Raw genomic sequence first — 27,362 nt, 5'->3', positions numbered from 1 at the left:
TGAAGGGGGTGGGAGCAGACCTAGACAAACAGACCAAAGGTGAATGGGGCCTGCAGGCCCTTGAGTGAGATCCAGCTAGAATAAGGGGACATGGATTTCCTGAGGTGAGTGGGGCAAGGGGCTGATCCTCCACCCAATCTAGGAATATCAAGCAATTTCCACCTTCCTGGAGAGAGGAAAAGGAGTGGGTTTGTTCTTCTGGGTCTCAGCCCTTGCCTTTCTGAGCTCAACATTAGAGCCAGGCCCCCTGACCCGAGTCCTTCTTTAAGCCTTTGCCACAAACCTCAACTTTCTGTCCCCTAACTCCTGATTGCTGAGCCCTTGTCCTCACCCCTGTGCCTCCAGTTTCTATACCGCAGATACCATAACAGGCTTTTGATCAGAAGCCCACATTTGTAAAGATGTAATCTATGGTTGATTAATCCATCTCTAGATCCCAACCCTGTGCCCTCAACCCTCATTCTCAAGCCCCCAACCTTCACCCTCTGTCCCCCTGACCCACCACTCCTGTCCCAGTCTCTAACCCAAATAATCTGAATCCAGACTCTTGATCTCTGTCCACTTCACCCTCTATCCTCCTGGCCCCCCTGCCTCTGCCCCTTGTCCTTCATTTGAATCCTCCAACCTTGGACCTCTGTCCACCAAACTTTCACCCCTTGTCCCCTTACCCCTCAGCCTCTATGTCCCCCACTGCCCTCATCACCCTCTGTCATCTCCCACTAGGCTGAGTTTCTTACTGGCAATGGTGTTGCAACAAGTGGGCAGCAGCCCACGGCCAGAGGCCATATTTGGACGCCTCACAAGCCCCGGCTTCCCTGAAGTGTACCCCAACAATGAGGAGCAGAGCTGGAACCTGACAGTGCCCCCTGGCTACCGAATCCGTCTCTATTTCACCCACTTCAATCTGGAGCTGTCCTATCTCTGCGAATATGACTTTGTGAAGGTATCTTGGAAGCCCTTGGGTGTGGAGGAGGGTAGTCCAAGGCCAGAGGACAAAAGGAATATGGAAAAAAGACAAGTCCTTGTCAGGCTGCTCCTGGATGATGTCTCAGGCACCAGCTGTGTGACCCTGAGCAGGTCTCTTAACCATTTACCTTTCTGTGCCTCAGTTTCTTTTTCTGTCAGATGAGGAGGTTGGACTCCATGGCCTCTAAGGTTTGATATGGGGGGAGTGCACAGCCCCCTTAGGACCAGAAGGCCTGGTCCCTTGGGTGACTTTGGGAGAAGAGAGGAGACTGGTACCACAGGCAGCCCCAGGATGAGGGGAAGCTGGCTTCTGAAGTCTTAACTCTGTAATAAATGCCCAGGATCAAAGGGTGGGACCCTCAGTTCTAGAGATACATGGAAGCCAGAACATGGGTGACATTCACCGGACCACCCAGCTCCTCTTTACACAGAACAGACACACTTGCTTATCTGCTATGATTTGCCCAGACTCACCCCGTTTTTATTTGTCCACTCGTTTTGCAAATGAGGAAACTGAGGCACAGGCAGATAAAAGGACTTGTCCAGGGTCACACAGCTAGCAGGTGCTGAGGCAGAATTTGAATGCAGGTCTTCTTGACTCCAGGCCCAGGGCTCTATCCTGCCCCATACTAACTCTGTCCTCTCTGCCCTGCCCACCCCACCTCAGACCCAAGGGGTTGTTCAGGGCTCTGTTGACCTAAGGGCTGGTAGACCCAGACTGGGAGGGGGGACATCCTAAGAGGGAGTCAAGAAAGAAGGGCCAGGGGCCTGATAACTCTTCCTCTCTTTGCCCTGCCTGGGAGGTAGCTCTACTCTGGGGACAAACTACTGGCCGTGCTGTGTGGGCAGGAGAGCACAGACACAGAGCAGGCGCCTGGCAACCACACCTTTCACTCAGTGGGCAGCAACCTCAGAGTCGCCTTCCGCTCAGACTATTCCAATGAGAAAGATTTCACCGGCTTCGAGGCTTTCTATGCAGCTGAGGGTGAGTGGGTTGGTGGGCCGGGGCTGTCAAAATGGGTGGTGAGGTCCCATAGGAGCTCCCCTCAGCCTAGCATGTAACCTAACCCCACACACGCATCTCATGCCTCAGTTTCCTCATCTGAAAAGCTGAGTACACACCAACCTGCTCTCCTCTTTGTCTATTTCCTGAAGAGCTAGGGTTAAATGTAGTATCTTAGAGCTGAAAGGGACCTTAGAGAACGTCTAGTCCAATGCCCACCTCCATTTTGCAGATGAGGAAACTGAGGTCAAGAGAGGAAATGACCAGCTGAAGTTCCCAGAAGGAATACACTTGGCAATCAGTTGATGGCTTGATTGATAAGAATTCTTCTCCACTTAGGAACACATCCCCCTCCTTCCTTCTCTGAGAGAGCAGCAGGCCTGGACTAACTCTCTCCCTGGCCCCAGCAGGTTGGGAGTCTGATGGGTCACCACCTGCCCCTCTCTCCTGCAGACATTGATGAGTGTGACGTGCCACCCGAAGCGGACCCCATCTGTGATCACTACTGCCACAATTATCTGGGAGGCTTCTACTGCTCCTGCCGAGTAGGCTTCAGACTCCACAAAGACAAGAGGACCTGCTCTGGTGAGAGGCTGCCCCATCCTGCCACCAGCCCCCCACCTTCCCTGCTCTCCCCCTCCCTCATCTTCCTCCCTGCCTTTTGTGAACACTGCAGGAGGCTCAGTGCCCACCCTTCTCCACCTACAGGCTGCCAACCAGGACTGGGACTCCTGGGTTAATGAGAAGGTATTCCCCCCTCCCAGAGCTAAGGGCCACCATCAGAGAGAAGGGCCACCCTCTGAGAAGCTGCACCCAGTGCTGGGCATGACCTTGGGGGTGAGAGAAGGGTGGGGAAAAGGTGCCATGGTGGCAAGAACACAGGCTCTGGGTTCAAATCTCACCCCTGGTGTTTACCACCTGTATGATATTAGGCAAATCACATTACTTCCCTGGGCCTCAGTTTCCTTCTCTGTAAAGTGAAGAGGTTGGATGAATGGCCTCCAAGGTCCCTCCCAGCTCTAAGTCCATGACCTCATAATTGGACAGGTCTGGCTTTTGCCTCCCTCCCATTTTCTCCCACCTTTTCTTGCCTTCTGCCTGTTGCAACTTCTTTTCCCCATGGTCTTCTGGCTCCTGGCTCCCAGCCTCTTCTGGAGGGGAAGGGGAGCACCTACTGCTGGCCAGGCCCGGGGTGCAGACCCTGGTCTGATGGAATCTCCACAGCCTCTATAAGAAATATTATAACTTGTCATTATTATTAGACCACAGCAGACCAGTTTCTGCTCTCCTGTCCGTCTCCTTGGACAATCTCCCTGGCGTCCCTCCCTTCCATCCCCCTGCCCCCAATCTCTGGGTGAGAGCTGAAAGGGTTGCCTCTGATATAATTTCTCTCCTATCTTTATTTTCCAGCACAAGATAATTAACACCCCTTTAGCCAGGGAAGCCCAGACTGGGCATGGGCCCTGCTGAATGAAGCATCAGTGCCTTGAGGCAGCTTTTGGCTGGGCTGCCCTCAACAGACAATAAACCTGGCTTTCTCCCAGTGCGGGCTAGTGGCTGCCTCCAGGCGTGTCTTTGTGGGGGAGGGCAGGCCAGGGCCCCAGAGGGCCAGGTTGGGAAGCAGTGCTGTGACCTTAGAAACTGGTCCCTTCGGCAGTAGAGGTGGTTACGGATCTATGGGGCTCAGCAGGGCCATGAGGCTTCCGCTGATTTCTCCTCATCTTTCTCTCTTTCCACAGAACAGGGAACTTTAGAGCAGGGAAGGGCCTTAGAATGCAAACTGTCAGAGCTGGGAGGATCCTTAGAACACAGAATGTCAGAGCTGAGAGGGGCATTAGAACAGGGAATGTCAGAGCTGGGAGGGCCTTAGAACAGACTGTCAGAGCTGGGAGGGGCCATATTGACCACCTAATCCAATCTCCTCATTTGGGATACTAGGAAACCGAGCCGAAAAATGAGAAATGACTTTTCAAAAGTTACCCAGTGAGTTAGTAGCAGAGATGGGTCTGGATTTCAGGTCCTCACCCAACCTTGCTCAGGGGAACTATTTCTTCCAAGACTCTCGATAGTTGTGCCAAGACTGTCTCAGTGCAGCCGCCCCACGATCATCTGCTATTTAGGCAGCTCTGGGTTTCTGTGCCCTTGCCCCCCTCCCTCCTTGAGGCCTCACTTTGGCTCTTACATGACTCCCCAACCCTTCATAAGCAGGAATGCTTCCCTCCTCCCACTGGTGGCTGTTTCGCTGCCTTGCCTGGGAAGGCTCAGAAGCTGCCACATCTGTGTCTGGGCCCCAGCAGAGACCCTCTCCAAGCCCCTGCTGCTTGCACTCCTTCAGTCTTGGCAATTCTGCCCCTTCCTTACTTATTGCAGGAATGCTAAATGCTGGGCAGGTGGAGGCCCCTGAATCACTTCTCAGACCTAAACTCTCAGGTCATTGGGATCTATACAATACAGTGGAAAGAAACCTGGGCTGGCATCGCAGGGCCTGGATTCCAATTCTGGCTCCAAAACTTGCTAAGAATGTGGCAAGTTGTCTGAGCACATCCCATCACCAGTCTGGGTTTCAGTTTGCTCATCTGTGAACTCAAGGGGCTCGGCACAATGATGCATGTGGAAAGTCCCTTCTGGCTCTCTACCCATCACCCTGGAATCTCTGCAGGGGTTCCAGAGTAATCCTGCATTGGGAATGGAGCCAAGGAGCATCACTGCCCCATCCATTAGAGCCTAGGAGGGACACGGGGAGCTAGCTTCCAAATCTATCCTGCCTCCCAAAGGGCCAGGCCTGTCTCTTGTCCTAGTGGAAAGCTCTTGAGGTCATTAGATTGGATAACTGGAAGTTCTGGGTTCTAGGCTTGAATGCTCTGACAGAGACAGAGACAGAGACAGACAGAAACAGAGAGAGACAGAGACAGAGAGAAACAGACAGAGGAACAGAGACAGAGATAGAGAGACAGAGACAGAGAAAAGGAGACAAAGAGACAGAGACAGAGGAGGACAGAAAGACAGAGAAGAACAGAGAGAGAGAAACAGAGAGACGGAGACAGAAACAGAGGGACAGAAGCAGACAGAGAGAGAGACAGAAAGACTTTCCAACCCATAGTTTAGATGCATCTCTCTCCTCCACTTGGCAGAAAGTATAAACATAACACAGTGCATAGAGGCCAAGACATACAGTCCAGGCATATAATCAGGAAGACTCTGGGTTCAAATCCTGCCGCAGACACTAGCTGTATGCCCCTGGGCAAGTCATTTAACTGAGGCTCTATTCCTCAGTTTCCTCAAATGTCAAATGAAGAAGTTGCACTTTATGGCCTCTAAAGTCTCTTCTAATTCTAAATCTATGGCCCCAGGAGTCAGGAAGTTCACATCCTGCCTCTGATATTAGTTACATGTCCATAGGAAAGTCACTCCAGCATGCATCTCAGTTTCCTCATTTTCAAAATGGGAATAATAATTCCATAGGTCATGTAACCTAGCCTTTATGACTATTATTGGGCTGCAGTGGGATAATATATATCAATTACTTTTCATTACTATTAATTACTTGATAATGCCGTAGAATTGTAAACTATTATTATTTTTTGAAATCAGAGGACCTAGGTTCCAATTCTGCCTCTGATACACGCTTCTATGTGGCTTGGATTAAATGATTGGATTAGATGACCCCTAAGGTCCCTTCTCACTTGACATCCATAACATGATGAGCTCCAAAGTCCCTCTTCTCCAACCCAGGGAAGGGAGACTGTCTTCCCAAAGATGGATGATGAGAGAAGAGCTGTCCTGGGGTTCTCAGAAGCTAGAAGAAAGCAGAATGATTGTAGTAGCATGGAACCGAGTTCAAGACAGATTCCTGTTGGTGCTCCCCAGCTCATGGTGGAGCCCAGGGTGTTGTGTAAAAAAGCTTAGTTTCTTCAGTCAGAATGTATCGTCCAAAGAAGTAAAGACCCTTCCAGAAAATCAATCTACTCTGTCGGGCATCGAGGCAGTTACAACAAAGTGGAGAAGACATTGGGGTCAGAATCCTGAATCTAACCCACATTCTTGCAGGAATCCCCTCTACAGGGGACCTGATGAGTGTCATGTTGAATTAGAGTTTCCCTAATGTAGAACGGGCAGCCTCAACAATCAGCCTTCCTGCTGGGTGACCACTTGTGGATCATTGTAGGAAGGAGGCTGGAATTGTAACATTGTCATTTCCTGCCTGTGTGGCCCTAGGGAAATCACTTCTCTGGGCCTCAGTTTCCTCATCTGTAGAGTGAGGGAGTTGGGTTAGATGACAAATCCTTCAAACAATCGAGCACTTACTCTGTGTTATGGCCTTGTGCTGGGTGCTAGAAATACAAAGATAAAAGTGATATAGTCTCTGCCTTCAAGGACTGTACAATTTAATGGGGGAAACACCACTGGTCAGAATTCTGGGTCTTGTAGTTTAAGCATGCACAAGATATATGCAAGTGAATAGATGATGGTTTGGGAGGCAACACACTTGAGGAGGGGTCTCAGGAAATATTCTGTGTAGAAAGTGGTGCTTGAGCCCAAACTTGGAGAAGAGAGATTTCAAGACTGAGGATGGGAGAACATTACAAGCTTGCGAAATGGCCAATGCTAAGGACCAGAGATAGAAGCTGAGGTATTGTGTGTGTGCAGAACATTGGCCATACCAGAATGGTTGGGTAGAAGAGTGTGTGGAGTGATGTGAGAGACAATTGAGAAGGTGCAAGGGGTCAGTTTGTGAAGATATGTAAATGCCAAAGAGCACTTTCCATTTGATTCTAGAGATATCAAGGAGTTTTTTGAATAAGAATATGATAGGATGTCTACATTGAATATGGATTGGAGTGGATAAAGGTGGCAGGGAAACCAAATTGGGGTCCAGATGAGGTGATAAACTAGGATTGTGGCTGTGTGAGGGGAGAGGAGGAGACCTACAGGAGAGACACTGTGGAGATAGAAATGACAAGATTTGACAACAGATTGGATATATGAGGTAAGTAAGAGTGAGGAGTCAATGACGACATGGAGGTCATGAGCCTGGCTGAGTGGAAGGCCAATGGTGTTCTTGACGATAGAAAAGTTAGGAAGATGGGGAGGCGGAAAGATAATGATTTCTCTTTTGCATGTGTTGAATTGGAGATACCAAAAAGACATCCAGTTTGGAATGTGCAAAAGGCAGTTGGTGATACCAGACTGGAGTTCAGTAGAGAGATTAGGACCAGATACATAAATCTGGGGGTTATCTGGATTGAGAAGTTAACTTGAACCTATGGGAACTGATGAGATCACCAAGTAAGATAACAATAATAGCAATAATTGTTGTTGTTCAGTCATTTTTTTAGTCATGACTGAGTCTTCATGACCCCATTTGGGGTTTTCTTGGCAAAGATACTGGAGTGGTTTGCCATTTCCTATTCCAGCTCATTTTACAGGTGAGGAAACTGAGGCAAACAGGGTGAAATGACTTGCCTGGGGTCACACAGTTAGTAAGTGTCTGAAGCTGAATTTGAACTCAGGAAGATGAGTCTTCCTGACTCTAGGTTAGGCTCTCTATCCACTGCACCACCTAACTGCCAAAATAATGATATTATTATGTAATAGTAATAATAGCTAACATTTATATATTACCTGCTATGTACCAAGAACTGTGCTAAATACTTCACAATTACTATCTCATTTAATCCTCACAACAATCATGAGAGGTAGGTACTATTATTATCCCCATTTTACAGTTGAGGAAACTGAGTCAGGCTTGCCCAAGGAGCACACAGCAAGTACATGTCTGAGGCAAGAATTGAACTCAGGTCTTTCTGACTGTGCTGTATGCACTGAGCCATCTAGTATAGTATAGAAAATACAATAGAATAGAGAAAATAGAAAAGAAGGACAGACACAGTAAATGGGTGTGATGTGGATGATAAGTGAGCCAAGAATGCTGAAGGTCCAGTGACTTGCCAAGGTCACACAGGTGGAAAGCCAGCATTCTCTGCCCTACCCCACTTACCTCCCAGGGTGACTTGTGGTAGGATCCCAGGGGCTCTCTATACAATGGTCATAGGCAGCTCTTCCTTCCCAGGCAGAGCTTGGTTTACCTGAGAAGTTTATTCAACTGAAGACTTCTCTGAGTGAGCCTGCTGAGCTCCTCTGGGGAGCTGCTGACGTTCGTGGGAGACATCTCAGCAATTCTAGGCTCTCCAGAGACAAGTGGAAAAAGATCCAATGGACTAACTTGGGGTCCCCTTCAATTGCTGGGATCCAGCTTCCCAGTCTTGCCCACCAGAGTCAGAATGGGACTCCCCATGACTTGGGTTCCTTCTTGAGCCAGTATCACTAGCAGTTAGGGGATGTTCCTGGGTTTGGAGCTGGGGAAAGTGGTCAGATGCAAGGGATTTCTATGGTGAGAGGAGAGAGGGGGTGGTCGGAGGAGTAAAACTCTCATTCCAGCTCTTGCCCCGTTCTCTCGCTAGCCCAGTGCTCAGGTCAGGTCTTCACGGAAAGCTCTGGAGTGATTATGAGCCCCAGCTACCCCCAGATCTACCCCAAACTCTCAAGCTGCAGTTACAGGATCCAGTTGGAAGATGGATTCAGTGTCATCCTGGAATTTGAGGACTCCTTTGATGTGGAAACTCATCCAGAGACCCTGTGTCCCTATGATGTCCTTAAGGTGGGTTGCCTGGGATGTTCCCCTACAACTTGGCTCATCTGTTTAGATAGTCAGTGTTCACCCTTTATCCCACCATTTTGTTTCCTGCTCCTGTATTAGTTTCCTATGCCCCCTTCCAATAAACATCCAGACAGGAGTTTGATGCTTCTGGCCGATGTTACTGCTGTTTACCCAAGATTCATTTCCATTCACAAAATTGATCTCCAAAGCTCTCCTGCCTTTCAGCTTGAAATGAATTGCCAACCACTTGAGGTGTCTGTGCAGAGAAGTGAGTGGCCTTCGCTCTAGATCGGACATCCTCTGTCAACAACTGTCCTTAAATAAGATAGTCATTTAGTAGCATGACTCGAGTCTCCCCAAGGGGTCCTGTTGTGTCCGCAGATCCCTTCCCTTTCCCAGGTGCCATGGAGTTGGGAATTCTGGCATTATTGACTTCTTCCTTCCATGTATCACCTCTCTCTCCTCTCATTGATGGTGCTAATAAATAACACATTGCTGCTTTACCACAGAATATTAGAAGTGTGAGGAACCTTAGAACATAAAATGTCAGAACTCTAATAGGCATTAGAACATAAAATGTTAGAATACACAACGACAGAGCTGGGAGGGACATTAGACCACAAGAAGTCAGAGCTGGGAAGGCCCTTCCAACACAGGATGTCAGAAAGAAAGATATAGAACATCAGAAATATAGACTATGGAATGTCAGACTATAGAATGTCATGAATTGTTAGAACATAGACTGTGAAAGCCAGAAGGAATCTGGAATATCACAGTTAGTGAAGATCTTAGAACACTGAATGTCAAAGCTAGAAAAGACCTTAGAACATAGAACATGGAATTAGAGATAGAAGGGCTTTAGAACATAGAACAGAAGACTCTTTAGAGACTGTTTATTTTATGTAGGAGAAAGCCAACCCTCAGACAAGGGCAGTAAGAGGCCTAAGACCTTTCAGTTCAGAACCTCAGCCAGTGCCCTCCCTACTACACAACATTGTTCAGCTTCAAGTTCCTACTCATGTTAGAAAACAGCACAGGACAGTTGACTTAGAAACCCTTAGGGCCCAGATGATAGCCATCACCCCTGGGTGGCTCCCCCAGAACGTGGACACCCAGACTGTGACAGTGGTCCCCTTCCATTCTGATAATGTTTCCTTTCAGCTGTTCCTGGGTTGGTTGCTCTCCATCAGGGTACAGACCATCTGGGACAATTGGAGCTGTGATGGTCAGGAGTGTGCAACGTCTGGTCATGTCAGCTTCTTCTGGTGCAATCGTCACTATCCCCACAGTCACTGCTGCCTCTGAACTTTCACTTCCATGGTCCTCTGTTGCTTTCAATGCAGTCCTGCATCACCAGTTCCTTGGGATTCCCCCAACCACTTCCATTTTGTCCATAGAAATGACCTACAATTTTGTGTGACTTTGTTCTTTCAGATTAAAACAGACAAAGAGGAGTATGGGCCATTCTGTGGACAGACCTTGCCCCCCCAAATTAACACCAGAAGCTACACTGTGACTATCACCTTCATCACTGATGACTCAGGAGACCACACCGGGTGGAAGATCCGATACTGGAGCATGGGTAGGAGTCTCAGGACCTCACCAGAAGTCTCTGGTGTTCCAGCCTTCAGCGGGGGGTGGGGAGGTTGTTGGGAGAGGGGCTAAGTCATGTTATTGAAACTGTTACAGTGCTTCCTTCAGTAGAGTGGAAAGGTTACTGACTCTGAAGCCAAAGGATCTGGATTCTAATCCTGCCTCTTTCACTTACTATCTGTGTGACAAGACAAGTCACAACCTCTGTGAGGCCTCAGTTTCTTTATCTGTAAAATGAGGAGGGTGGAGATGATTTCTGAAGTGCCCCCCAGATTAATAGCCAGATTTGGCCAATCACTGTGAAGATCACTGGAGTCAGGGCCAGGGCTGCCTCCTCCGACCTGGGGTGATGATGTAAGTGATCTTATATATAATGTGGGGGACAACACTCTCCCCTTCTTCACTCCAGACACACCCTCCATCTCTTGAAATATCACTATGAGAGATTGATTTCTTTGGGCTAAGGTTTAGGGCAGAGGCTCTTACTTCTTTGTGTGTTATAGACCCCTTCAGCACATTGGGTAGTGTGTATGGACCTCTTCTCAGAAAAAAGTTTGTTGCCAACATTCATCGTTGAAGGAAATACTGAAGTTTTGTGGGTTTCATTTTGTTGTTCAATTTTTCCAGACTTTTCATGATCCCATTTGGGGTTTCCTTGGCAAAGATACTGGAGTGGTTTTCCATTTTCTTTTCCAGTTCATTTAATAGATGAGGAAACTGAGGCAAACAGGGTGAAGTGACTTGTTCAGGGTCACAGAGCTATAGTAAGTGTCTGAGGCTGGTCTTCCTGACTCTAGGCATGGCACTCTATCCACTATGCCACCCAGCTGACCCAATTTTCCTTTAGAGGTCAGCAAAAATAAAGATACAATTTTTCCGCCATCCAAGTTCAGAGATCACACTGAAACCTAACCATGGATAACCCCTTGATATAGATATAAACCCTATGGATCCCAGGGGTTAAGAATCGCTGGCTTGGAGATTTATACTTTGATGGAAAATTCCTTAAAATAGTCCTAGACATTAAGCTAATACCAGTTTTTACTTCAATTCGACAAACATTGGGAGGTGATAAGAACACAAAGGAAGAAGGGGAAAATAGAAATTTACATGGCACCTACTACATACCAGACATCATGAACTAATCTTATCTCCTGTGAGCCTCATACCAACCCTGGAAGCTAAGCGTTGTTACTATTCTCATTTCACAGTTGAAGAAACTGCAACAGATAGAGGTTAAGTGACTTGTCCAGGGGCACACAGTTAGGAAGTGTGTGAGGCAGGATTTGAATTCAGGTCTTCCTGACTCCAGGTCCAGGCTTAGCTGCCTCAGAGACAAAAAGGAGCAATCCCTGCTCTCAAGGAGGGTGAAGGGGGAAATAGCAGGTACACAGACCAGTAAAAATAAAATCATTTCAAAATGGAAGAAGGAAGGGCTAATTCTGAAAGATCACAGAAAGAAAGGCCTCCAGTGACCCCTGAGCTGTGCTTTGAAAGAGTCTGGGGTTGAGTCTAAGAGATGGAGGTGAGTAGGGAGAGCATTCCAGGAGTGGGAGACAGCCAGGTGGGAGAAGGAATGTCTTATTTGGGGAACAGCCAGTGGGTCAATTGGATTGGAATGGAGAGTGAATGGCGATGGGGATTTTCTCCATGTAGGGAACTCTCAGTGAGGAAAATTCCCTTTACTAATGCAAGCCAGCAACCTCCCAGTCATTTACAGAGTTTCCTGGGGACACTGAGAAGGTGAAGGGTTGTGCCCACTGTCACACACAACCACATCTTCCTGATTCTAAGGCCAGATCTCTATCCACTGAACCACACTTCCTCTCTGGAGGAAATTTATACAGGTAATTACCAAGTAGAAAGTTCATAAAGGCTAATAAGCAGTCAGGGAGAAATCCAAATCCACATGCCTATTTGTCTTCCTGGTTTCAAGTCCTGGACTCTAACCATTATACTACTTTGCTTCTCAGATGACTCCTGAGGTCCCTTCCCACTCTGAGAGTCTAGGTTTCTAAGTTTTAGGTGAGGCCTCTTTCCTGGCTAGATTGGTAGTTCCCTAGATTAGGCCCCGGGGAAGGCTTCTGTAAAACAAACAAACACAAAAACTCTGTATAACCTTACTTGACTCCATGGGGGAGTTGATTAAGCAGGGAGTGATGCAGACAGATCTGGGTTTAAGAAAAATTACTTTGGCAGCTGTGTGAGCGATGGTCCAGGCCTCTCAAATTCACCTTCCGTCAGCAGAGACTTAGCCTTTCTTGGATCATTTGACTGATACTCCAACAGTGACAAACCCTATCTTGTGCATCCAGCACAGGCTTAGAGATCTTTAAAAAACATTTCTTCCAAGTCAGGAAAAGAGATTTATTCTTATTTAATCATCCCTACTTTTGTTGCCTTCTGAAAAATAAGGAACATGGACTTGACAAACGAGGTATGGTTGAGATACTCTCTCCAATTCCTTCTAATTCCCCAGTTACAGAATCTCAATATCTTAGTGTTGCAAGGGTCTTCAAAGGACATCTAGTCCAACTCTGTTCCTGAGCTAACAAAGGAACAAACAAATGAAAAAGCATTCATTAAGTGCTTATTAGATGCAAAGCTGACCAAGATGCCCCATTACAACTTCTGGGTAGGACTCAGTTGATAAGCAAGCAGGCAATAGTATGGTAGAGTGGGAAAAGCATATGACCTGGGTTCAAATTCTAACTTGGACCTTGGACAAGACATTTAACCTCCCTTAGTTTCAGTTTTCTCATATGTAAAATGGAGGCGGTGGGGGAGGGGGGGGGGGTGTGTGTGTGTGACTGGACTAGATGGTCTCTGAAGTCCCTGTCATTATTTTAACTATGATTCTATGAAACAAGCTTATGTTAATATGAGTCACCTTGAACATAAACCATTCCCCTACCAGGAAATTTCTGAATCACAAAATGTCAGAGCTGGAAGAACCTCAGAGGCTGGCTAGCCCAACCCAAACCTCCAGGTATTTATTAATAAGAATCCACTGTACCATGTGCCTGACAAATGGTCACCCAGGCCCTATTTGAAGAGCTGTGATGATGGGAACCTGCCATCTCCCAACGTGACACATTCTACTTTTGGACAGCTTTTCTTTATATTAGACTGAAATCTGCCTGTTAAATAATCAATCAATTAACAAGTATTTAAGTATATGTTATTAGAAATCTCCACTCCAAATGTTCCTGTGGGTTATCTGTGCCCAAACTATGGTAGAGCCTGCTGAGTTTCTATCGGTCTGATCAGTCACAGGTGAACACAATGTACCTTGACTCCAACATGGTGATGTCATTTTGGTCCTCTTTGAGAAAGAGGGAAAACAATCAACCATTATTAGGCTTTGGAGATACAAATACCTAGAATGAAACAATTCTTTCAAAGAGTTTACATTCTAATGGAGGAGACAACAATTTTGTGTGTGTGTGTGTGTATGTAATGTAAGTGAAAAATCACTAATGTCTACAAGTTAGTTCAGTACAAGGTGGTCTGGAAAGGAGGGAGAGTGTTAGAAGTTGAAGGGATCAGAAAGAACTTTATGCAGAAGATGGTGCTTGAACTGAGACTTGAAAGAAGTGAAGGATTAAAGAAGGGCATTCCAGTCATAGGGGACAGCAAGGGCAAAGGCTTAGAGATGGTAATGGAGTGTGATGAGGAAGAGAGAGAAGACCAGTATGACTGTATTGTAGAGTATGGGAGAGGGAATAATGTCCAATGAGGCTAGATAGAGAGGGACCAGGTTGCTAAGGCTTTAAAACTAAACAGAAGAATTTATATTTTATCATAGAGGCCATTGGAGCAAACACTGGAGTTGACAGAGTAGGGTGTGATATGGCCAGATCTGTGCTTTAGGAAAATTCCTTTGGCAGCTACATGGAGGATGCACTGGAGTGGAGAAAGACAGGAGGGAGGGAGACAATTTAGGAGGTTGCTGAAATAAAGTAGGTGAGAAGAGAGACCCAGAGTGCCTGATTCAAGATGGCAGCTCTGTGACTTGAAGGAAGGAGTCAGACAGGACTATATTGTGGAATCATGGAAACGTCAAGATTGGATGACTAGTTAGTACATAGAGTGAGGAGCCAAGTATAAAGGCCAAGATAAGGGAGGCACTTCATCTGAAAATGATCTGGGGTTTTAGTGGACAGCAAGCTCAGGATGAGACAACAGCAAGATATTAGGCTGCTGAAAAGCTTAGGCAACCTTAGGCTGTACTGAGAGAGTGTCCAGGTTTAAGGGGGTGAGCATCCTGTTTCAATCTGCCCTGGAATAGTGTGTTCATTTCTGGGTGCCCAGTTTAGGAAGGGCAATGACAAGGAGGAGACCAGCCAGAGGAATGTGGCCAGGATGCTGAGGCGACTTTGGGATCATGCCATTTGAAGCTCAGGTAAAGCAACAGAAGCTAGATGACCACCGAGACAGAGACAGGACTAGTCGGTCTCTGAGATCTCTTTCAACTCTGAGATTCTCTGATTCTAAAAAAAAATCCAGTTCTTGGTTCACCACCATCAGGATGCTTGCCCCCTTTCTTTCCTCCTTCACCTACTCTACTGGTCCCGCCTACCCAAGACCCATTGGGGCTGCTTGACTCTCACACAGGTGGGCTAAGACCAGAGTCAACACCTCCATTTCTTCCTGTGAGATGGATGGCTCACCAAGTCTTCCCCCTACCCTGCCTCCATGTCTTATGTATGTCACCTACTGATGTAACCTGAGGACCCCTAGACTTTGCCATGGATCCCTCTGCTGCTCCCTTAAGACCCTGGGGCCTTTCGATTTACCCTACAATCTAAGCATTATTGAATGTGCTGTCCCCCCCAGTTGGAATGTAAGGTCTCTGAGGGCAGGGCCTGACTTTTCTATTAGTATCCCCAGCATATAGTAAGTGCTTAATAGTGTCTTTTCATCCATTGATTCATTCGCTTTCACCAGATTTGGGAAAGGAAAAAAAATGTGGGGTCTACACTGATACATTATTTCTTCTAAGACCAAGAGTTTAATCGTGTAACTTTTTCTTTATCCCTGCTTAGCTCAGCCATGTCCTGATCCAATACTGCCACCTCATGGTCACATCGCGCCAGTGCAACCGAAGTACATCCTGAAGGAACACTTCTCTCTCTCTTGTGAGACTGGATATGTCCTTTCCAAAGTAAGTTCCGATAGAACAAGAGGGGTTTCACCCGAGAAGTCCCAACTCTTAGTATTTCTGTTCCATTTTTGGAGGTGAGGGTAGACCGTTTGGGGTAAAAAGAGATAGTTTCTCTCTTTGTTGGCCCCCATCTTTAGGACCCAACGTATGGATAAAGGCTGAGACCAAAGGAAAAACAGGCAGATGAGTTACCTGTCCTGGTTTACTCTCCTCAGTGAAACACCTCTGTACTAAAATGGAGGCAAGTAGTCCCCCTGGCCCAAAGATGACCTTTCTCTGCAACAACTCCTGGGCCCCCATGAACAAAAAAATGAGATGCCAACAGGAATTTGTATATTCTGCAAAGTTATAAATAGTGATCACTGGTCAGGGAGAGGGAGTATAATTTTAAAAAATGCTTAGCAAGTTGCTTGAGTGGCCCAGGTAGGAGATTAACATGTCCTCTTTATGTTCTTCAAAATTGTCACTAAGTCCCTGTAGTAAAAAGTAATAACCCTGAAACGATAGCTAGGCAATCCACAGTCCTGCAGAGGGACAGACACTTTTCTCACCTTAGCAAAACTTCGAGTTCCCCTTTCCCATAATGCCTTAGACCATATTGATGCTTAAACACCTGGATTTCCAGGAAGTCCATCCCGTCATCCTTTGAGTCACAAGAAGATCCCTCTGCCCAAGCTGAATCCCTACTTGTTGAATCAGTGTTTTTTCCTCCAGTGGGAAAAAATTTCAGGATCACAAAGATGACAGAATGGGAAGGAATTTTAAAAATCTTCTCTCATGCCCTCCTCCTTTTACCAAAACTGAGGCCCAGATGAGTTGGGTGACTTGCATATTTCTAGAACTAGTAGGGAAGAGACAGGATCCACATCAGGATTCTTGGATACCCAAACTAGGGCTCTTTGTTATTTTAGTAATGATTTTTACTAGTGGTTTCTTTTTTTTTTTTTTCCTTTTACATCGGATACTTCTTTCCCCCCACACCCCTCCCTGGTAACAAAGGACAGGGAAGCAAAACACATTGACCATGTCTGATAATTTATGCCTTGCTCGGCACCCATAGACACTGAACCATACATAGATTCATAGATTCAGGGCCAGAAGGAAACCTTAGAGGCCCATGAGTCCAGAGAGAGGTTGAGCAATTTTCCCAGAGTTGCACAGCCAATAAATGTCTGAGGCATGTTTGAACTGAGGTCTTCTAGAATCCAGTCCCTGAGCTCTATCCACTGTGACATCACTTCTCTTCCAAGGAAGATACAACTTTTCCATTCCTTCTATTCCCTCCCTCTTCTCTCCCCCTCCTCTCCTTCTCCCTCCTCTTTTCCTTTCCTCATCGTTCTTCTCTTCCTGAACTGAAAAAGGTTAAATGAACAGTTATCCAGCCTCAGATACTTACTAGCTATGTGACCTTGAACAAGTCACTTTACCCTGTTTGCCTCAGTTTCCTTATCTGGAAAATGAGCTGAAGAAGGAAATGGCAAACCACTCCAATAGCTTTGCCAAGACCACCCCAAATGGGCTCAGAAGAGTTCAACATGACTGAAAATGATTGAACAACAACCATCGTCATGCAATTAATATTTCTCAGAGGTAGGACTTGGTCCTGACTCTTCCTGAGTTCAAGGTGGACTCTCTGTCTGCTCTGTCACATGATGTCTACATTATATATGAGTATATAGTATCTTAATAATAGCATAGCAATGGAAACTATGTTACATAGTGAATCTTGTGCTAGGTTTAGAGTAAGGAAATCCTGGGTTCTAGTCTTTACTCTGACATTAACTAGCTAATACATGACTCCCTTCTCAAAATTTCGGGCAATTCCCTGTACTGATAAAGTCACAGATCCTCCTTCTCCCAAGAAAAAATACTGCCCCTCCATCCCATCATACAAAAGCCTAAACACAGCTTAGCCCACAGAAGGATGGTAGATACAGATGGATGGACCAACAGGTAGATGGATAGATAGACTGATAGATGGACAGACAGATGGACTAACAGGTAGGTAGGCAGTTAGTTAGATAGTTAGATAAACAGACTGATAGACAGTTGATCAACAATAGATGATAGATAGATGGATAGATGGATGGATGGATGGATGGATGGATGGATGGATAAACAGACATAATAGATAGACAGATTGACAAAGTGATAGATTGACAGACAGATGAACCAACAAATAAATTAATTAACAAAAGTCACAGGTTCACATCGCCATTTTTGTGATGTCACTAACTTAGAAAACTTTTAGGAACTGGTGCATAAATAGTTTTATTTTCTCTATTTCTCATCAGGATGAAAAGATTTTGGAGTCTTTTACTGCAGTCTGTCAGAAAGGTGGAACCTGGGACCAAGCAATGCCAGAATGCAGCAGTAAGAGATGATAGTGATTCTTTTATGCCTGATAGAGCAAACCAGAAAACAGGTTATAAAAAACAAGCCTGTATCCTACAGAGGGCATGTTTAAGTCCCACTAAGTCACCTATTTGTAAATCATGCTTTCTTCATTTATTTTGATACCAGAAAATAGCAATAGTGACCGAAAATCTGAATGCTCCAGAATCTTGGATTAGAAAAAATGAGAAGCTCCTGAACATATCCTTTTTATGTTTTTAATTTAATGCAAAATTATATATATATATGTAAGTATTCAGGAGTAAGTTCACTGAAAACTATTGAAATACGATGTTTAAATTTTTGTATTTCAGACACACTAAATAGTTATTGAACATCTGCCATGTGCATGGCTTGTCTTCTAGGTCTGATTAACTTCCTTTAAGAGATCTTTCCCCAATAGTTAGTACCCCTCAGAATCCCATTTTTGGTACTAAATTTGTATTTCTGTCTCTGTGTCTCACAAGGCTCTCATCCTCTTTCTCCTTCCTCTTTCTTTTCCTCTTCTCCCTCCCTTTCCCCCTCTTTATTTCTGTCTTTCTATTTCTCTCTCTCCCCTTCCCTCTCCATCTGTCTGTCTGTCTCTATCTCTCTTCCTCTCTCTGCCTCTCTTTCTTTTTCTGTCTCTCTCCCTCTTTTCATTCCTTCCCCCTCTGTTTCTCTCTCTCTCTCTCTCTCTGTTCCTGTGTGTCTCTGTCCACATCCTTTGTCCCTCTGTCTCTACTTCTCTTTCCCTGTCTTCTCTCCCCTTCCCCCTTTCCCACCCTATCTCTTCCCAAATATTTGTCTTAAGGCAAGGCTTGTAACCTTTTTTTTTTTATGTTTTAGTTCTTGTCTTTGCATTCTCACAACCTAGTATAGTACCTAACACATAATAGTTGCTTTAAGAAAATGCTTGTCAAGTTGAATTGAAGTTAGTCATGTGTATTTGCAGCTATCATTCCACATCATCCATTCACTTATTCAGCAAATATGGATTAAGCATCCATTGTTCAGAGCATGATGCTGAAGGGTTCCTGTTCTCATGGAACATCGGTCCAACTGGGTTAGGATAAAATGCAAACACAGATAAATCCAGCACACAATGCATTAGAGAGGGGCGGAACAGAGATCTACTAACACATCCTAATAAAAACTAAAATCCCCCCATTTTATGGCATGACACAGCCCCCTGGATTGTGTCTTTATCTGACCATTTCCAGATCTCAAAGTGATACCTCCCTCTGAGCAAAGAGCCATCCTATTGTCCAGATGCAAGTTTTTACATTCTTTTTATAGAAAAAAACCTAGTGATGGGAAAGAACTTGGAGGTCATCTAGCCCTTTTCCTGTGTGCAGTTTTTTCAAGGTCCTTTCTGTTCTAATGTTTCGCCAAGTTATAAATTGAACATTATCCTTGGAGCCAGGTAGACCGTATCCAATTTTCTCCACCTTCTATCTCTATGGTTTCTATTGTCCCCTCCCAATGCTGGAATAAGAAAGTCGGGCAACTCGAGAAATCCTTTGAAATCCCTTTTCCTTAGGAAGGAAGGAAAAAAGGAGGATCTTATCTATGAAATTCCACAGAGGAAGCTGATGTAGAGGAAGGACAGAGAGGGTCCCAGAGAATAAAATATTGTATAGGAAATGTCAGTCCAGAAGGGATGGGGAGTTACATTTCAGTGAGGAAATAAAAGAGGCTTGTTTAAAAAGATGGATGTGGATGCACAAGCAACTCACTGAAAAAGCACAGTTTTAAAAGGCATTTGCAGATGATGAAGCAAGGGCAGGTAAGAAAGACCAGAGTGGCATCTCCCCTCCTTGAGAATCTCCTTGAGAATCATGTCAGGAGCACTTGAACTTGGAGCTAAGGCTGGTAAGGAAAATTAAGGACAACAAGAGGGATTTTTTTAAAGTCATCTTGGGGCAAAGAAGATTGCCAGAAGGAATAGAATTACTGTTAGGGATGGATGAGGGGACAGTGATGGACAGGGAGAAGTAGAGGTGCCCAACTCTAATTGTTTCTGGGCTGGTTTACCTGTTAAGGAGAATTATTTTTAGAGTTGAAAGGACAGGACAAAAATGCCCAATAGGCATTTTTACCTAATGATCCTTAAAGTGATAGTAAGAGAACACCTAGCTGTATTTCATAGGTTCAAATCACCAGTCTGGTGTTATTCAGTCATTTTTCAGCTGTGTTCAGTTCTTCATGACCTCATTTGGGGTTTTCTTGGCAAAGATACTGGAGTGGTCTGTCATTTTCTTCTCTGACTCATTTTACAGATGAGGAAACTGAGGCAAATAAGGTGAAATGACTTGCCCAGGGTCACACAGCTAGTAAGTATCTGAGACTGGATTTGAATGCAGGAAAATGAGTCTTCCTGACTCCAAGCTTGTCACTATAAGCAGTATCACACTACCTAGTTGTCCCTGATAACTATAGTATAAGGGTATTGGCAGATGAGACTGCCAGGCCGCAGGCAGTAATTGTTGGGAGACTGTGGAGAGTAGGAGATGTGTTGGGGAAGTGGAAAAGGATAGATCTGTAGATTTTCAAAGGAAGAAAGAGAATTGAAGAAGTCTTAAACATGGGATCAAAAGTCACCAGCTTCACAAGTACAAGATAAGGGAGGCACCACTAGACAGTAATTCATCTGAAAAAGATACAGAAATTTTAGTGGACTGTAACTTCAACATGCCACATGATGTGGCAGCCAAAAAGCTGAATGTCATCTTAGGTTAGACTAGGATTAGGCAGGTGACTCAATCTGCTGTGCTCTATCCTAACAGACCACATCTAGGGTGCTGTGTTGAGTTTCACAGCCCATATTTTGAAAGGGATTTTGTTAAAGTCCTTGTGATTAAGTCCACAAGCAGTTATTAAGCACCTACTATATGTTAGGTGGGGTCAGCTAGGTGGTTCAGTGGATAGAATGGTGGTCCTGGAGTCAGGAAAACCTGAGTTCAAATCTGGCCTCAAGATATTCACTAGCTGTGAGATCCTGGGCAAGTCACTCAACCCTGTTTGCCAGTTTCCTCATCCGTAATATGACCTGGAAAAGGAAATGACAAACCACTTCCTTCTTTGCCAAAAAAAACCCAAACAACCCAAATGAGGTCACAAAGAGTGGAATGTGACTGAAAAGCAACTGAACTGAACCCATAGTTAAACCCGCTGTTGAATGGGTGCCTCAATCTGTTTTTGTATGACCCCATTCACTCCTTCTTTTGTATCTGTATCCCCAGTGCCTAGCAGTCTTTGACACATAATAATCCTTTAAGGAATACTTTTTATTTATTCATTCATCCAGGCGGAAGGAATAGATTTGTTCTGTTTTGCCCCAGCAGCCAGAACTAGGATCAATGGTCAGAAAATGGAAAAAGATAATGTCCCAACTACCCAAAAGGCAGTGGAATCCATCTCAGCAGAGACCTTAAGCGAGCACTGGGTGTCCACTGATCAGGAATGTTGCAGGGCCTCTCCAGCAATGGGTGAGGCCATGGGATCTATAGGGTTCCATCTAATTCTGAAATTCTGTGAAAGGTGACCCATCCCTTTCCTTTGGAGGCATCGTCAAAGTCTGATAGCTTAGTATAGAAATGGAAGTTCACTTCTCTGTGGCTTTTCATGTTTACTTTTTTAAAGTGCTTCCTAATTTACAAGAGCAGAAGAACAGAGAGGTTAGGTGACATTCCCATGATCACACAGCTAAGTATTTGACCTGGAATTTGGACCCAGATCATTTGACTTTCGTTCTTTTTCCACAACACTATTACATCTTAGGACAGCTATATGGTGCTGCAGTTGGATAGAGCACCAGCCAGGTCTGGAGCCCGGAAGACTCATCTTCAGGAGTTCAAATATGGCCTAAAATATATAGTACCTGTGTGACTGTGGGCAAGTCACTCTACCTTGTTTGCCTCAGTTTCCTCATCTATAAAATGAGCCAGAAAAGGAAATGGTCAACCACTCCAGTACCTCCACCAAGAAAACCCCAAATGGGGTCACAGAGAGTTGGACACAACCGAAAAAATGACTAAACAAAGCATACTTTAAAGATGGAAGCGATGTTTTGAAATCACTGTACAGCAGTTCTTTCCTTCCCTTACAGATGAAATTAGAGATGCCCACTATGTGCAAGTTAATGACATTGTGCAGGGATGGATGGATCTTTGCTGTCCATGTCTATATGAGTTGCTCACAGGCATCTCTAGATCATTTTCACATTGGTATACAAAAGTAGTTTGCTTCATTTGCTTTCTTCCTCCTCCGCTCCTCCCCCATGTTTATTAGTTGTTGACTGTGGCCCACCCGATGACCTACTCAATGGCCAAGTGACATACATCACGGAGGGTGAAGTGACCACATATGAGGCTGTGATTCAATATAGCTGCAAGGACCCTTTCTACACTATGAAAATGAATAATGATGGTAAGATAATTCTTCTTTGGCACTGGGGATGGACGATATTGAGAACATGTACACTCAAGGCCTGAAAATAAACTTTAACCAACATTTTTGGCCAAGGCTTGAAGAAAGATTAAAAGGCACTTTTCCCATTGCTAAGTGAAATATTATAGCTCAAGTGACATTTAATGTCAATTTGCTAGAATTCGAAAACAGATCTTATCCAGTAAATGACTACTCCAAACACACAATATATTCCAAATGGTTTAATTTAACAAGCCCAAAACCGTATCATTAAGCACTTGAGATCTTGATACATATTCAAGTTACACATCTAAAAGGTTTCCACTTTGCAAGCAAACATGGTAATGCAGAGACCTTCTGTTTATGAAATCATGTAAAATGGTTATTCAGACACCTCCATTTCCCACTGATGCTCAAGAGTCAACATCCTTCAAGGTGGTATTCAGACAAATGACAACCATCTTATATATGCAGTTAATTTAAGCTTTTTTTTTTTCCTTTTCAATGATTTGCAGGTAAATATCGGTGTGGGGCTGATGGCTTCTGGAAGAGCTCCAAGGGAGAAAATTCACTTCCAGTCTGTGAGCCTGGTAATGGATACACTTATATAAGAAATTTATAATTGATGGAGGGCAGAAGAACTTGGTATTAGAATATAACTAGGGCTTTTAGCTGTAGTAGGCAAAATCTGACTCCAGCGACTGGCCCTTAAACCGAGTTACTAGTGCCAACTAACACACATTCTCATTACTCCCTTTCCGAAAATATGGAGTGGTTGTTAGGTGGCGGCTACATTAGCCCTTTGATTGTGGCTGACCTTTTAACTAGGCAAGCATAAAAAGTTAAATGATTTTTTAAACTACTATCTTTACCCATTTGTAAATATGTTTTTCTACTGAGTTACTTTCCTTCTATGTAAAAATGCTATTAAAACCCAGAGCTAATAACTTGTTGATTATTTCCCTAAGCTGCAGCTTTCGAGGGCATCTCATTTTTAAACATTAATGCAATTTGCCTTTAATAGTACTTTAATTTAAAATTTTTACCAGAATTGGCTCTCAAGAAATATTTGAGCAAAGTGATTAAAAAGAGATACCGGAGCCGATGAATATGAGGGCAAGAAGTGCGTTATTACCTTCCTGATTTTTTTCTTTTACTTAGATTCTATCATATAACACTTGTAAATTGTTGTTTTTGTAAGTATCCTGCCACAAGGGGAAGTTGAGGGATGTTGTAATAATCGGGAGTTTAGTTAGCAATAAAGACCTCAAGTAAAATGTAGTACTCATAAAAGCCAGCCAGGGAATAATAATTTCTGGACTGTAACTGCCCCAGCAACAACTGTGCCAGTGTGGGCATCCTATTTTTATACATTAAAACACAGGAAACAAAATGCTCCAAGCTGAAAACACTCTCCAAATCTTGACACCTTGGTCATGAGAGCACCTGTTGTACTGGGATTACAGGGTGGTCAATTTTCCTATTTTTAAAGATGGGGAAACCGAGGCACAGCAGAGTTGTATTCTGCAGTAACAGTACGATTGCTGTGAGGAACAGTGTAGGCATCTCGACCCTTATGATCATTGCCCCATAAGCTAGTTTGGTTATACCACGTTTACATAGTCATAAAAATAATTTTCAGAATCCTCAAAATTAGAAGCTACATGGCAGCTGGGTGGCACAGTGAATAGCCACTCAGATGTGGAGTCAGAAAGACCAGAGTTCAAGTCCGGCCTCAGACATTTACTAGCTGTGTGACCAGCGGTGTGCTGGAGCCAACTGTAAATTTACAGTTAGCACTTACACCTCCAAAATCCAAAGTTACAAATTAGGGCTTGATTTATTTTGTTGATTGTGTAGACCTGTGATGGGACACAATGTTAATGCAGATTAAGCCTGTGTCATGGACACTGGGGGACAGCTGATTGTTAAAACGTTTAACTAGTATATCCCTGTGTATGACTCTGGACAAGTCAGTTAACCTCTGCCTCAGTTTCCTCATCTACGGAACAGGGAAAATAATAGCACCTACCTCCCAAGGCTGTTGTGAAGATGAGGTATTTGTAAGACACTCTGCAAGCTTTAAAAGTGCTACATATTATAAGAGGGTGAAGTATAAAGGTTGTCCTGTCCCTTCAGTGACAATTAGCAGCATATTCTTAAGGCTTGACTGAACTCTTGGTGCTTTGGGGAGCAGTGAAACTCCTAAGGTGTGTTGTGCCTCTGTGATCTGTCTTCACTCCAGAAATGAGGACTGGGAGGTACATGTCATCTTATACGGGCACACAGTCTGAAAATGACTTTTTACAACCTTTTCAAGCTCCACACTTTTCTTGACTTTGCAATAATCTCGTATACATAATGACTGTTTCTACTCTCAACAGTTTGTGGTGTGGCATCTCAGAGAATGGAGAGAATACTTGGAGGAAGCAAAGCCAAGCTTGGTGAATTTCCCTGGCAAGTCATGTTGCTTGGGGAGGTTCTGGCTGGAGGTGCGCTGTTATATGACAACTGGGTTCTTACAGCTGCTCATGTGATACATGAGCAAAAAGACCTATCGTCTCTGGAAATCAGAATGGGCTTTCTGAAGAGATTATCACCTCATTACACAACAGCCTGGGCAGACAAAGTCTTCATACATGAGGGTTACACATATGATGAGGCCAACTTTGACAACGACATCGCACTGATTAAGTTGAAGAATCATGTGGAAATCAACAGGAATGTCACACCAATTTGCTTGCCAAGAAAAAATGGAACTCAAGTGAAAGCAAGGGATTTGGGAGTGGTGTCTGGCTGGGGAAGGACTAAAAAAGCTTTTAGAGCCCATAGTCTAATGTATGTTGAATTACCAGTTGTTGACCAGCAAACATGCCTGGCAGCATTTGAAAACAGTAAGTCCCCAGGAGGTAAACCTCTTGTCCTAACTGACAATATGATATGTGCTGGTTTTCAAAGTGGTGGAAATGATTCTTGTTCCGGTGACAGTGGAGGGCCCTTAGTGTTTCTAGATCATGAGACCAAAAAATGGTTTGTAGGAGGGATTGTGTCTTGGGGCTTAGGATGTGGTAAGGCAAATCAGTATGGAGTTTATACCAATGTCATGAACTACATTCCCTGGATTGAGAACATAATTTTGAATAACTCTTAAAATTGCAGAAACCTCCAATAACTTCTCCCTTACTAGAAAGTACTTTTCAAATATTTTAAGGATCTAATAAAATAGCCTAAATTTGGAATACCAACATGAAATCCAATCAACTGATTAAAAAAAAATGAAAATATTTTCAGGCAAAGTTTTCTGAACACTCAACATGCAAGACTATACCTCTAACTGCCCAAGTTAATTAACCTTACTACTTCCCTCAGAGCAGTAAATATCTGCTCTGAAGAGGAACTATATTCAGAGTGGCTTTTCTAATACTGAATACAATTTGCTTCTTTCCATCCACTCTTCAGCCAACCCCCTTGTGACCAATGGGCAAGGGTACAGCACCGCAAGTCAGAGTCACTACTGCAGGTCACTTCTCTGCATTTATGCCTTCATTTGTAAAATGGAAGTATATGCTCTTACTACTGCTGCTAAGAAGCAAAATGAGATTGTGAAGATTTGTTATTGCAATGTATCAAATAAATGCAAATAGTAAATTCTAAGGTACAACAATCTGGAAAGAAGGGTTATCTTCCTGAGCATTCATAAAATGGAACAAGTTCCTCAAAACTGTCACAAGAATGTTGCAATTGTGACATTCGTCACTCCTGCCTGAGATGCCTGCCTCAAGAGGGGCGCCAAGAATCAAAAATGCTGTGCAAATTTTAAAGGCATCACATGCAAGCTGTCATGAAATCACTGCTTCCCATCAGTTCCCAGCATACACTGTAAGGTAAAATCCAGAGGACAACACACTTAAAAAACTCGGTTCAATCTTATCTTTTTGATATTTAGTAAGTCTATATCCCTAAAACACGAAATCTCTTCAGTTCAGTTGCTTGAAGAAACCATACATTAATAAAGCCTCATTGTGGGGCTGAGTAATTATATACTTTTATGTATGAGACACTTCCTCTGTGTCTTCCAGTTTCCTAGGAACGAACAGGAAAAAACAAGAAAAAACACACTACCATGTTTTTTTCCAGTAAGACTCCAGACACAATTATGGTGGCAACAATAACTTTTATTCAATTAATTTAAAAATAATTAGAATAAATGCATTTAGAGAAGACCCAATAGTTTTAAGACAGTTCTACACCAAATAGTTTAAAAAATATATCTTTATATACTTCACTTTTCCTGAGGGCAAACTAATACCCCACATAGCTGTAGCTGTTTAGTCCCATAAATAGATTTTAATAAGAGACTACTCAACACTGTACGCATTCTATAACTTGATTCTGGATTTATACAAGTGTAAATAAGGGATTAAAACCATGCCATTGACAAGTTAACTTACCATTGGGTTCCTTGAAGGCTTGCCCGTTTAGTCTTTGGCGGTTCCGAATACCATTTTAAGTGTTACCATGTTACTGCTGCTGAGTAATAGTGCAAGGGCTAAAATGCAAAATTCAGATGGTACAGGATTTGGACATCATGCAGCTTTAGATGCAGAAAGAAATTAAAACAACTCAAGATCCTTTTACAGAGGAAAATGAATAATGAAACAACTTGGGGATTACTTAAAAAGCTAAAGGAAATCATGACTTCATTGTCTGAAACAGCTCGAACAATGACAACCCTATTTACTGTAACCCAACTAGCTAAAGGGCTTTAGGAGCAATGACACTGCAAGAACTCTAACGCTCTTACATCAAATACAGTAAGAAAGAATGAACATATTATTGCTTTCAGACTTAATGCAGCACAAGAGCCTAATCTGAGTTTTGCAAATAGTTTTATTTACTGTTACTATACTTCCACTTCAAAGGAGGGAGGGGAAGGGGAGGGGTTTGGGGGAGAGGGAAAGGACAAAAATTTTTTAACCATTTCTCCCCCCGACATAAGCTGTCACATTTCCTAAACGATTATTTTAGGCACAAGATAAACTTTGTGGTTTCTTCAACCTTATCCCCAACTGCAATTCACTCCACTTTTCCTTCTCATATCCACTGGGTAGGGTGTCTGTATACCCATTTTTTTTTTATCTGCTTTGCTACAAAGCATAGGAGCAATCTTT

General features: G+C 44.0%; 1 protein-coding gene across 1 annotated transcript; it reads left to right on the top strand.

Moving 5' to 3' along the window:
* On the top strand, positions 1-25,845 carry MASP2 (MBL associated serine protease 2). The gene is made up of 11 exons (XM_072608845.1): positions 1-104; positions 724-943; positions 1,774-1,951; positions 2,423-2,554; positions 8,431-8,627; positions 10,062-10,209; positions 15,269-15,387; positions 17,682-17,760; positions 22,054-22,191; positions 22,707-22,781; positions 24,576-25,845. Exons 1-11 carry the CDS (start codon positions 91-93, stop codon positions 25,340-25,342), a joined length of 2,067 nt encoding a protein of 688 aa, XP_072464946.1. The 5' UTR covers positions 1-90; the 3' UTR covers positions 25,343-25,845.
* Positions 25,846-27,362: the final 1,517 nt, after the last annotated feature.

Source organism: Notamacropus eugenii, chromosome 5, assembly GCF_028372415.1.
Source record: "Notamacropus eugenii isolate mMacEug1 chromosome 5, mMacEug1.pri_v2, whole genome shotgun sequence".
Lineage (NCBI taxonomy): Eukaryota > Metazoa > Chordata > Mammalia > Diprotodontia > Macropodidae > Notamacropus > Notamacropus eugenii.
Note: the sequence above shows the minus strand (reverse complement) of the source record. Positions and strands in the feature narration are given on the sequence as shown.